This window comes from Hibiscus syriacus, unplaced genomic scaffold (genome assembly GCF_006381635.1).
Source record: "Hibiscus syriacus cultivar Baekdansim isolate YM2019G1 unplaced genomic scaffold, ASM638163v2 tig00110551_pilon, whole genome shotgun sequence".
Classification (NCBI taxonomy): Eukaryota; Viridiplantae; Streptophyta; class Magnoliopsida; order Malvales; family Malvaceae; genus Hibiscus; species Hibiscus syriacus.
Window position 1 is genome coordinate 1,820,271 of NW_024062778.1, and position 13,800 is coordinate 1,834,070.

The 13,800-nt window shown below is 34.3% G+C and overlaps 1 protein-coding gene across 2 annotated transcripts; it reads right to left on the reverse strand.

Annotated features, from left to right (window-relative positions):
* Positions 1-826: 826 nt before the first annotated feature.
* On the reverse strand, positions 827-6,393 carry LOC120131231 (rhomboid-like protein 15). 2 transcript variants are annotated; one of them, XM_039148273.1, is made up of 14 exons: positions 6,161-6,393; positions 5,460-5,625; positions 4,582-4,885; positions 4,181-4,213; positions 4,002-4,093; positions 3,813-3,886; positions 2,779-2,873; positions 2,632-2,701; positions 2,058-2,227; positions 1,682-1,739; positions 1,522-1,581; positions 1,032-1,106; positions 922-965; positions 827-868 (listed from the first exon to the last, which is right to left on the reverse strand). In XM_039148273.1, the coding sequence occupies exons 1-13, from the start codon at positions 6,182-6,184 to the stop codon at positions 960-962; spliced, it is 1,227 nt and encodes a 408-aa protein (XP_039004204.1). In that variant the 5' UTR covers positions 6,185-6,393; the 3' UTR covers positions 827-868; positions 922-959. The 2 variants fall into 2 exon arrangements, with proteins under 2 accessions (XP_039004204.1, XP_039004205.1); XM_039148274.1 differs by lacking the exon at positions 1,522-1,581.
* Positions 6,394-13,800: the final 7,407 nt, after the last annotated feature.

Genomic DNA, 13,800 nt, shown 5'->3' on the forward strand with positions numbered 1-13,800 from the left:
ATGGATTAAAATAAGTTTGGAGAAAATGTTATTCCACTTTGATCTAAACAGATTAACATCAAATAATTATTGTTTTATTCGTTTCATCTATCAAAACGCATCCCACTTTTAAACCAAGGAAAGCAAGTTATAAAGGAAAGAGAAACACCAACTCTCCCTCCATATCTTATGGTTTTATAAATGTTGGGTTAATTTCTCTCTCAAACAGTATATATATATATATAAACAAGCAATCTTAATTTAAAAGAACGAACTACCCTAGCCGATTTACTCTTTCCACCCCCCCCCCTTTCTGTACCAGTTTCTATAGAGAATCAATTTTTTCTTTTCTAATTTTGTTTAAAAGGAAATCAAACCTTGTCCAATAAGGTTAGGTTCATCTCCCTCCTCTCACTCTCCTTTCATCTTGACACTGATTCGACACGATTTTGATATTGATTTGATATTTTCACTTTCTAATAAGAAATAATAGCTTTTATTCAGAAACAAAAAACTACATGCATGATTTTTTTTTTTTTTGAAATAGTCGGGGTGATTATTGTTGTTATTATAGTTATACTGTGATACAGGCATTCCCTAAATACTTGGATAGTCAAAAATGAAATTATAAATAATACAACCATTAATACCATATTTTATTATCCGACGCTGACCACTTTTGTGTTTGGAAAAGAAAATCTCCTTGGTTATGCATGGATCGGTCGTCTACAGAAGAAACCATAAACGAAAAATAAATCTAGAAAAAGAAAATGGATGCTATGGTTTCAGCAAGTTCATGTATTGCAGACAGTAGTAGTTCCAGTTCTTAATCCTCCTTGTTGGAAATACTATACACTAGCCATTTGACCACAAATTACATTATGCACATTCAGGTGCGAGGACTAAGCCGCTTGAAATCAAGCTCCATGGCAATGGCATGGACGGTCGTTTAAAAGTCAAAAGGGGTTCAATTTTGCAGGTCAGCCCTGTAAAAAAAACCAGAATAAGACAAGAAAACACCAATAACGTGAGGATTCAAGTATGTAATGTACCTGCTGGCTCATAAGAATTTCCACAGCCACGTTAAGATCTCCATCCGCAGCTGCTATTGCAACTTCTACTTGTGTCTGAAACAAATACCAATTCCATATTCAAACACAACTGATAATGAGGGTGCGTTTTGTCAGTGTAAAAATGAGCATCGACTTTTCCTTTCAACCTATATTACCCTGCCTCTTCATTTTTACTAAACTGCCCATGTTTAACATGCATATCCGACATTCACAATCGAGTTCGAGTAGCATAGCTTGCAACCACCAGCTCAATTTTTTTATATGCAAGGGTATTAACATATGTAGACATCACATAATTACTGAATTACAAAACCATGTTCCTCACAGAAAAGCAACCTATGGATGGCTGCACAAATTTTGTTGGCAACACAAGACATGCAAGAACATCATATAGAACGTATATGTTGGAGAAACAAACATCTTATAGAAAGCTATAAAAAATGCAAAATGGAAGTGATCTAACTGTTACCCTTTCAAAACCCATTGAAACGAGTCTTTGGATTTGTTCCTCAGAAGCAACCTGAGGCATCTGGCAGACATGAAAACCAAAAGAAGGATTAAGGACCTTATTAACCTTAAAACAAACTATAAACAGAAATAAGAATGATTCTTAAACAAGAGAAAGAAACCTGGGGAAGCGGATAACCTCCAGCACCAGCTGCAACTACGTCATTCACTTGCGACTGCCTGAAAGATGAACAAGAACATGAATGACCTTTCAATCATATACAAACCGAAGAAGATTCACTGCCATAATAAACAACAAAAAATGTTACACGGTCTCCGGGGCAACTAAAAAACCCAATAAGATCATAAAAGTTATTACTAGACCAAATATAGTTCCAGGAACGGGTGCTACGATTTCCAAACCAGAAGTGCACGACATTAGCCAGATTGATATTGGCTTATTTCTAAACTAAAGAGGAAAAAAAGGCACTGACACTATGCCAATTTGAGCCCAGTAAGTGAAATGAAAACAAGACGATGACAGAAACTTCCTGATACCTTTCATTTAAAAGCCTGGCCCCAGCACCAACCGCTGCAGTATCTGGAGTAGTGGGCCTACTATTATCCAAAAGTCTAGCTTGTAGGTTTGAATCTGAACTGACAGCAGCACTTTGAACAGAACCAAGAGTTCTGGCTCTCCCAGGAAATCTGGGATCTTCTTGAGCTGACTGCATGTTATTGAAAATGATCACATTAGTTTTTCTTTGACCAGGCTTCTTCCGGGACAACTGGCACAAGGGTGCCACAGTTCAAGTTAAAGCACAAAATTAAATTGTGAATACAAGATCATTGTGTCATATTCTTCAAAGTTGCCTTCCAATATGAAATGAAATCACGATAAACGTGTAATGACATTTACTCCAACAAATGCATGAGATTCAGACTCATGATAGAAAAATAGGAAGAATCCTATCATCACAACTTAAATTTGTCGGTTACAAGGAAAAAGACAGGCACTGTATGCATTAAGATTCAAAAGCAGCCACTGCATGAAAATATAATAAAGTGCACAAAAGTTCTTGACCAAGAAAAAGAACAATATAAAATCATCCAAGTAGGATTGAATCAAAACCTGAGCAGATGTCTCCCTCTGTGGCACCCAGGAAGACGTGTTTCTCCAAACGTTTCCAGAAAATAGTCCACTGTTTAACAAAAATTATCAGATGAAATTATCACAAGAGTGGATGAAAGCAGAATTTGAACAAGGAAAGAAATGTACCTGGAGGGTGAATTTTGAACAGTGTAAGCGGGGATGTAGGCTGAAGGATTTCCACCACTGCATAAAATAAATTTGGGCCGCCTCACACAGCTTGCCTAAAGAGGGTTTGGATAGCCTTGGATTTATTAATCATAAAATCATTTCCGGAATTAAGCAGCAAATATTCTATTCAGCGCATTATTGTAAATATCTAAGTGGTGCTGCATACAACCATCTAAAAAGGATAAACGATTAATATATGATAAAACCTTACAGTAGTTCATCTGAAAACTTTCAAGTTTCTGATTGTAGGAGAAAAAGAAAGAAACCTTGTCCGGAAAAGGAACGAAGAGAAGAAAACCCACATTATTTGGTAACAAAACATGCCACAAAACAATTTTTATTATCGGGATGGCTTCAAATAATTTTATAGGACCAGGAAAAATAGTGGTTGAACATTTGACCTCCAGATTAAATGGTGAAGAGGGTTTGAGTAACTAACTATAAGAATCCAAATACAAGGATTCTTTGACAGAGATTGCACATGCATGTCTATAAATACATGCTCACGTAGTAGTAGTCAGCTCATTAGATGCAATCCCCCTAGAGTATTTCTTCTTACATAAAGGTAACTAAAAATACAAAACTAAACTAGCAAGTTTCTGACAATAGTTCTTTTGCATGGCTGTGGCTGTGTCAAATAGGAAGTAGTAAAGGAATTAAAAGCTATAGTCTTGATTCAATAACCCTAAGTGGGAGAAACATGCAAATTTTCTCTTTTTAAGAGGTATTCAACCAAGATCAATGACCAAGGCAACACAGAAACCTGTTGAGCTTAATAAATATAAAGCAATATCCCACCTAGCATAAGGTTATCGGCTTGACCATTACCTAATAATAACAGTTTAACACTGAGTTGAAAAGCATACCGTTTGATGTCAGATAGGATTAATGAGATCCTAATCGGACTAAAAGCTAAATGAAGAGAAGAAATTCAAAAGGCATAGTAAAGAAAAATCAATTGTTATTACTAACCAATTCGTCAGAATACTTACAAGCCATGATGAGGACTCAATGGCGGTGTAAAAGGATGGTCCAGGAATGAGGAAGTTGAATAAGCCATAGGTATCTAAAAATGTTGACAACCATTAAAAATTGCCTAGCTTCAACAAAATTTATCACATGATTTCCAGAAAGTACAATGAAGAAAAGGCGAATTTTCATAAATAAATGGGAAGACATACATGCAAAGCCAGACAAAATGCCACAGAGGTGTCCAAGTAATGAGACATTTGTCATAAGCAGCTGGAATACTACCAATAAGATGAATGCATACCTGAAACAAATATTCTGTTATATAGATAGCACAGAACATAAAAGGAAAATAGGAGATACCAAACAATACAGAAGCGACTGCATTTACCATTTAGCAGGAACATTAAAGAGACCAAACACACTGTAAGGAAAAGAAAGTCATGAATCAGTCAAAAGTCATCAACCATTATATTGAACCAAACAAACAACACTTTAGCACCAAGATTCTGAGAATACAAGAGACAGGTATTGGATATCCATCTGCATCATAGACAGTTAATCATGCATTGCATGTAAATGCAGCAAGTTTCTCAGCATGCAGAAATAAACTCCTTCTCATGCATGTACCTCTAGCACATAGTATGCATGTAAACTAACATGCATTAATAGTACGGGGAAAAGTCAACATAATTTTCCAATATTTTTTTAATATAAAAAATAAGGGTAGAATCACAGAATAAAAAAGCTAGTCAAGAAAATTTGTTCCATGGTAGCTATGAAGAAACTAACCTCCTAGACTGAACTCCACTCAGACTTGTCTCTATAACGATCATAGAAAATAAGATTCCAGAGAAGCCTATTGCACACTCATTCATGAAATGGCCATAAGGATGGAAAGGATTATGGGCTGCCACCAAAGCAATAATGAGATGAAATATGGCGTTGCTTGTTGCTAGCAAAATTATCATGAATAACAAGCGAATAGATCCCATGATTCTCTCCAGTTCGGAACCCAAAGGAACCAAAGCCAACATGTTGAACAAAACATGTAACAATGAACCATGGAAAATAATGGAAGTGTATATCCTGTAAACTGCAACAACAATAAATTTTCAGAAAAGTTGGTAAACATCAAATATTACGACATAAAAGAAAAGGCAAATGAAACATATTCATTTTTTTAATTAGTAAATGAATTGCTTCCGTGAATATCTCAGTATGAACATACATTCTTGAACATAAGGCCTATGCAGCCTACACAAGACTGCTGAAAATAATGCTAATTAATAGAGGTCCTCCAGGCCCATCATGTAGTAGATGCTAAACACCAATTTCAGCAAGACAATGACAAGCATCTTCTACATCATGGCATGGAATGAAATAGGGCATTGGATAGGTTTAAGGAATCGGTGGCCACAGCTTTCCAGTGGACACGTAAAAATTGTCAAGACCAACTAATTAGTTGTTCCAAAGAATATTCTTGATTCTAGAATTTTAATTAGCATGATTCTACATCTCAGAGATGTTTCAAAATGCAGGAGGAGGAAAATGGAAGTAAATACTAAATCAAATGATATCCTCATCACAATATGCAGAGAAGCCTGTAAATGTAAGAGCCATCCTATATACTTATCTACCTCCAAAAATGGATCACATCAAGAACATACCTTGAAAATGTGATGCAACAGCCTCTGGCAAGAAGCATATTTCATAAAAAGTATCATATCCAACCAAAAGGCAAATCAAGTAAATAACCCCACAAACAATAACCACAGATGATGTAAGGAACGGAATATTATCCCACCATTGCCCAGCCCTAGTTTGCAGTCCTGCCTGTGCACCAAAATCATTACCCATATAAATTCGCCTCATACAAGGAATTAAAAAAAGGCTCACTTTTACTAATCACAAAACCAAAATAAAATCAATAAAAAGTCAACAAATCCAGCATTCTAAAGCAATCGCCTAATTTTGAACCCCGTTATCACAATAAATCCTTCTTTAGTTTTAATTCTTTCAAATGAAAAGAGCAAAACAAGATTAAGAAGTTAATTGTAAATACCAGCTTAAGTTAATTATTCACCTACTTAATGTCACTACAATCTATCATTAAAAATTAAAACCCATGTTTTGTTTCTGCATCGAAACAAAGGGCCAGAAAGAATAGCAGCAACCTCAAGTGTAATAAGTATAATTAAGAGCAGTCAACTGTATTCAATGGAACTTGAAGAAATTTCTGAGATTCGTTAAACTTCTCCATATTCTTTTTCGTTTCAGGAATTTTCTTAGTGGAAAAAAAAAGAAATAACAACAAAGAAAACCCTAGAAAGAGAGGCAGAAAAGGGAAGAAATGGGTATCGGAGCTTACCTCTGAAACAATGTTAGGTCTCATTTCTTCTTTTAGGCGTAAAAAGCAAGTTAAGATTCCTTCCTATGGAGGAATGATGACTTTTTGTGACGAATAAAGCCAAATAATAAGTTTCTTGAAACCACCACAGACTGGTAGCAAATAGGAAGCTTTCGAGGTTCGAGATCGATCGAGTCTTGCTTTTGTTCTGAAATTCAGTTTCGGATCTTGGGTTGATCCGTCTGTATTTGTAACTTTCAACCAACAGATTTAAGGGCGTGTTTGGATGTTCTCGTTTATGCGTTCGGATCTATCGTTTTCGCTGGTTTTTATTAGATTGTGCACTGAAAACGGCAAATCTCTCTGGCCCCTTTCTCGTTTTAATTTCTGACCATTTTCTATTTCAATTATCAATAATTTAAAATAGGGTAAACTATATGGATGATCCTTATATTTTTGGTATGATCAATTTTAGTCACTAATTAAAAGAAAGAGAGGTTTTAGCCTATTACATTATCAATTCGTTCAATTTTAGTCCATCAATCATTAACTCCGATTAACCTCTTTAATGAAAGTGTTACGTGGCAATTAAAGAAAAATCCATGTGTCCTTTATGTTGTCTGTAACACCCTTAACTCATATCCAACCCGAATACAAGTCTGAGGTGTCACATTGACTTTTCAAACTTTGACTCTTATAGAAAATCCCGGGAATTTTTAAAACTTTCATTAAAACCAAACACATTAATTTACATAAAACCATAAAATACAAAATCGATCAGAGTATTTGTAATTAACACTTATTACATGCCAACATTCTATACATAACCAAGTACATACTTTGTCAATTACTTCTGATTCGATCTTCTAGTAATGATACTGTCTTTACCACTTCTATTCTTACTCTTCTCGTTTCTTGGTACCTACGTGTAAATCACTTACACGCTAAGTCATAGACTTAGTAAGGTATATAAAACATATAATATTTCATATAACATAAATCATACATAAACATATACCATCATTATCATTAAGAAACACACATAACATCATATGGTTCATATAACACATTTCAAGCCACTTACCTTTGATAACCATTTATAAACCCATCGTATACATATCACATTCAATATGTTTATTTGATCTCTTTATTAGCCCATGTACACTATTGAGAACTTAAGGTATGTGAGTACATTGAGGTTGTGCACCAATGTTGTCACCACAGCTCGTATCAATTCCCTCATGGGGCACCGAACCTTAGTTCAGTATTCGTCCGAAGGACCAGTCCATAGATCCCGAAGAACCTAGGTAAACAGTCCATATGTCCCGAAGAACATAGGTAAACAGTCCATATGTCCCGAAGAACATAGGTAAACAGTCCATATGTCCCGAAGAACATAGGTAAACCCTCGACCCTTGGCATGCCAACTATACCACTAGCTCTCTTATCACATAACATGGGCATTAACATTCATAACAGTTCAATTTACTTATTCATATCCTTTCTCTTATGAACATGTATCTTTTCTTTTCAGTCACGTACCAAATATACGTGTAATCATTGATTTTATAATCACATGTTCATTCTCTTCGGTCACATACCATATGTATGTGTAAACATATATCTAATATCCTATAACACGCATCACAAATGCATGTATTCACATAAATCATTTCTTATAGCTTTATTCATATCACATATTCATATAAGCTCATATCTTATTTCACATATATTTTCCATATAACTTATATATCTCATAATCACACAAATCATAACATTGATCACAAACCATAGTAACTCCATCACTGGCTCATCGCAAGCCAAATGTTTATTCAATAATATAAGTACAAATTAAATTGCACTCACCTTAGCTTTGCTTTGATTCGATTCTAATCCTTCAGTTGATTCAGAACGGGATCACGTTCTATATCTACATAATCATACATAGATCTATATCAATATCATAACTAATATACTCTAATGGTTCACTCTTTAGACCAAGAGAAAAGTCAATTTCATCTTTTAATGAAGGTATGCATCGATGCACTACTGATGCATCGGTGCATAAAAGGTATTCGATGTAATATTATTGCTGGGATGCATCGATGCACTCCTTATGCATCGATGCACCAATTGCATTCGATGTTTCATTATTAATGGGATGCATCGATACACTACTTATGCATCGATGCATGAATTGCATTCGATGTATTTATTTTAAAAGAGTGCATCGATGCACTTCCTGTGCATCGATACACCTTCAAACGATTTCTGGGTTTTAACCTTGATGCATCGATGCACAATGAATATGCATCGATGCACTCTGCCCAGAATCCTCTTTTTGAACCCGAAAATCATTCATTTTGGATTAAATCCTTCATGTTTCATCCCCTTTTTCATTCTTAACTCTAGTACACATACTTAAACCAATATATATTCATTTATTTCATCTTAAACCTCAAAATCCTATCTTTCATATGTAATTTAATAATTACATCAATTTTGCAACATGATTCAAATCCAATTCTATTACTTCATATCTCTTACTTAGATTGATAACAAGTCAAATCCAACTTTCAATTCTTGTTATGAACTCTATTCCAATATTTCATTCAAGAACCTCTAATCTTTAATATTCTCTATCTCCTTTATCTTTTGATCTTAAGATAACTTAAGCTTTCCTTAAGCTTAGTTATCATCTAATGATCAAAACCCAATCTTAAACTTAACAAATAATTAACTAAGTAGAATACTCACCTTTGAGCTTGGAGATACGGGAGGAGAGGAAGAAGAAGGAGAAGAAGTTCTGGAGAAATATCTCCCTACTTATCTCTTAATAAAGATAAGATAATTATCTTTTAGATAAAAAGACCATTTTGCCATTTAATTCCTTTAATAATTACTAATAACTTTAAGGATTTATTTCCAGATAAATCATTGAACTAATCCATTCTTCTACTTTAATCACCAAATTCTAAAACTTTACAATTAAGTCATTAACCCATAGTTTGGGATGTTACAACTCTCCCCTCCTTATAAGAAAATTCGTCCTCGAATTTTCATTGCACAGGAGCTAAAATACTTTCTATACTTCTACTATTCATTTTCACCTATTACTTCTTCAATAAATCTTTCGTGATATCATAAACTTCACTTCATTGCTTAATTCTTCCATTAACTTTTTCCCTTAATTCTAATGGGACACCTTCAACATATCCTACTTACTCGAACACTCTGCCCTAATAAAGTTGTCATTACTACATCATATAAATAATTCTAATTACATTCTCAATTCTTTCACAAAATACTTCTAATCGATGATATGCAAACTCATATCAAACAATAGTATAATGTATTATATCATAGAAAAGTACCTATTATCTCTGGATCATTAAAATCTTCATTAGTATTAATATTATACACTCGAGCAGTGGAGCGTATTTCCTGTTGAGTAGAGGATTCAAGTTGGCTTCTGCCTCTACCTCTTCCTCTCTGAGACATCGAAGCATATCGCTCCGATTGTACTGACTCTTTTGTTCCTAATGGACAATCTCTTACGAAATGTCCCGTTTCACCATATCGAAAACAAGCTCCAGAAACCATTCTACATATTCCACCATGGTATTTTCCACAAGTCTGACAACGTCTCTGTTGTGTTCTGTTCTCATCAGATCCTACTGACTGAGTCTGTCTCACTTTCATTTGATTTGATTCTCTAACGGAGGATACTACCGATCCAGATCTTGCCTGAGACTGAAAACCAAAATCTCTACCTCTCTTGAGTAGTGCAGAACTCGATGAAGCCCCCATTCTTTTAGATGGTTGGGTTTTTTGATCCTTAAACCTTTCATTCTAAGCTCTCTCTAGAGCTTTAGCACGATTTACGGTTTCTTGAAATGAAGACAAGTTCAACATTATTAACATTTCTTTCAATCTCGGGCGCAAGCCCTCTACAAACCATTCACACGCATCCTTCCCTGTTGGAATTAACTCGGCCGCAAAACGACTTAACTTGTTAAATTCACACTCATATTCATATACAGTGAAATCTAATTGCTTCAGATTTAAGAATTCTTGCTTCATTTGTCTGATAAACTGGTCTCCTATATACTTGTGCTTAAATTCTTCTAAGAACAAGGACCAGATCACTTGGTCATTTGTCATTCTCAGAGTGACATTTGTCCACCATATTCTCGCTTGCCCACGAAGCAAGGAGACCACTCCATCTAATTTTTCCACATCAGAACAGTGGAGTCCATATAACATTATTTTCACATCATTGAGCCAAAGGTCCGTAACAACAGGACCTTCCTCAACTTCACCTTTGAATTCAGGAGCTCCTAATCTCTTTAATTCCTTTGCTACATTCATCCTCTGAGTAGAGGAAGTAGGAGGAGGTTGAAAACGCATCAGAACAGCGTCCAACGTCCTGAAGAAAACATATTGATCTTTTACAGGCACTCCAGTAGGTGACTGTTCTTCACCTTGCCTGGCCAGGGCAGGTGAATTACAACTTTCCGCGGGTCGATCATCTCCCGCTTCATTTCTAAAACTACCTTGTCCAGACATCTATAAAAATACAACCATATAGTTCTATTAGCAAAACAGTATACTTACTATTCCATCATATCAGAAGTTTCCACTATTTTGTTGGCATGTATACCTTATAAGACACTCTAGTCTTCGGTTTATGCCGAGAATCGACTAAACCGTAGCTCTGATACCATTAAATGTAACACCCTTAACTCATATCCAACCCGAATACAAGTCTGAGGTGTCATATTGACTTTTCAAACTTTGACTCTTATAGAAAATCCAGGGAATTTTTAAAACTTTCATTAAAACGAAACACATTAATTTACATAAAACCATAAAAATACAAAATCGATCAGAGTATTCGTAATTAACACTTATTATATGCCAACATTCTATACATAACCAAGTACATACTTTGTCAATTACTTCTGATCTGATCTTCTAGTAATGATATGTCTTTACCACTCTTTCTTGCTCTTCTCGTTTCTTGGTACCTACGTGTAAATCACTTACACGCTAAGTCATAGACTTAGTGAGGCATATAAAACATATAATATTTCATATAACATAAATCATACATAAACATATACCATCATTATCATTAAGAAACACACATAACATCATATGGTTCATATAACACATTTCAAACCACTTACCTTTGAAAACCATTTATAAACCCATCGTATACATATCACATTCAATATGTTTGTTTGATCTCTTTATTAGCCCATGTACACTATTGAGAACTTAAGGTAGTACATTGAGGTTGTGCACCAATGTTGTCACCACAACTCGTATCAATTCCCTCATGGGCACCGAACCTTAGTTCAGTATTCGTCCCGAAGGACCAGTCCATAGATCCCGAAAACCTAGGTAAACAGTCCATATGTCCCGAAGAACATAGGTAAATCCATATGTCCCGAAGAACATAGGTAAACAGTCCATATGTCCCGAAGAACATAGGTAAACCCTCGACCCTTGGTATGCCAACTATACCTAGCTCTCTTATCACATAACATGGGCATTAACATTCATAACATTCAATTTACTTATTCATATCCTTTCTCTTATGAACATATATCTTTTCTTTTCAGTCACGTACCAAATATACGTGTAATCATTGATCTTATAATCATGTTCATTCTCTTCGGTCACATACCATATGTATGTGTAAACATATATCTAATATCATATAACACGCATCACAAATGCATGTATTCACATAAATAATTTCTTATAGCTTTATCATATCACATATTCATAAGCTCATATCTTATTTCACATGTATTTTCCATAACTTATATATCTCATAATCACACAAATCATAACATTGATCACCAATCAAATAACATTTTAGGAGTTACTTCTTACCATAGTAACTCCATCACTGGCTCATCGCAAGCCAAATGTTTATTCAATAATATAAGTACAAATTAAATTGCACTCACCTTAGCTTTGCTTTGATTCGATTCTAATCCTCCAGTTGATTCGGAATGGGATCACGTTCTATATCTACGTAATCATACATAGATCTATATCAGTATCATAACTAATATACTCTAATGGTTCACTCTTTAGACCCAGAGAAAAGTCAATTTCATCTTTTAATGAAGGTATGCATCGATGCACTACTGATGCATCGTGCATAAAAGGTATTCGATGTAATATTATTGTTGGGATGCATCGATGCACTCCTTATGCATCGATGCACCAATTGCATTCGATGTTTCATTATTAATGGGATGCATCGATGCACTACTTATGCATCGATGCATGAATTGCATTCGATGTATTTATTTTAAAAGAGTGCATCGATGCACTTCCTGTGCATCGATACACCTTCAAACGATTTCTGGGTTTTAACCTTGATGCATCGATGCACAATGAATATGCATCGATGCACTCTGCCCAGAATCCTCTTTTTGAACTCGAAAATCATTCATTTTGGATTAAATCCTTCATGTTTCATCCCCTTTTTCATTCTTAACTCTAGTACACATACTTAAACCAATATATATTCATTTATTTCATCTTAAACCTCAAAATCCTATCTTCCATATGTAATTTAATAATTACATCAATTTTGCAACATGATTCAAATCCAATTCTATTACCTCATAACTCTTACTTAGATTGATAACAAGTCAAATCCAACTTTCAATTCTTGTTATGAACTCTATTCCAATATTTCATTCAAGAACCTCTAATCTTTAATCTTCTCTATCTCCTTTATCTTTTGATCTTAAGATAACTTAAGCTTTCCTTAAGCTTAGTTATCATCTAATGATCAAAACCCAATCTTAAACTTAACAAATAATTAACTAAGTAGAATACTCACCTTTGAGCTTGGAGATACGGGAGGAGAGGAAGAAGAAGGAGAAGAAGTTCTGGAGAAATATCTCCCTACATGCTTATCTCTTAATAAAGATAAGATATTATCTTTTAGATAAAAAGAACATTTTGCCCTTTAATTCCTTTAATAATTACTAACAACTTTAAGGATTTATTTCCAAGATAAATCATTGAACTAATCCATTCTTCTACTTTAATCACCAAATTCTGAAACTTTACAATTAAGTCACCAACACATAGTTTGGGATGTTACATTGTCGGTCATTTCAGTTTTAACCCTTTAGTCATTAGTTTAATTAAGGGATTAGCAGAAATCAATGCTTGAGAGACTAAAACCACGCGAATTGATAACATAAAAAACCAAAACCACTTTTTCGAAACCGATGACTCAAATCGATTAAACTGAAAATATAAGAAACCATCCGTATAATTTACTCTTTAAAATATCTATAATATATTATTTATACAAAAGTATCATATTGGAAAATGATTATGTAACAAAAATGTATATCCTAATTGTATTCATTGCTTTACATTAATTAAAACTGCATTATTTCAACATATAATATGATAAATTTTATTATATAATATTTAAATATATATTTCATTTTAAAAAAAAGTTTTTCATTTAACCATTAATATCCGACTTATTGATTAACTAATCGGGATCAAATATTATAAAATCCATCTTGGGACAATTCTTCCAACGCATTTTTCTCTATTCGAAATACCAAGATTTAATCCTCTTTACCTCAAAAGAAATATTTAACACT

Excerpts from the sequence above, each read along its gene's own strand:
- LOC120131231 (XM_039148273.1), bottom strand. The coding sequence starts at position 6,184 with ATGAGACCTAACATTGTTTCAGAG. Across the intron at positions 4,214-4,581 it reads AGTGGAGTTCAGTCTAGGAG|TGTGTTTGGTCTCTTTAATG; the intron begins GTTAGTTTCTTC and ends TTTTCCTTACAG. Across the intron at positions 2,874-3,812 it reads TTGAGTCCTCATCATGGCTT|GCAAGCTGTGTGAGGCGGCC; the intron begins GTAAGTATTCTG and ends AACCCTCTTTAG.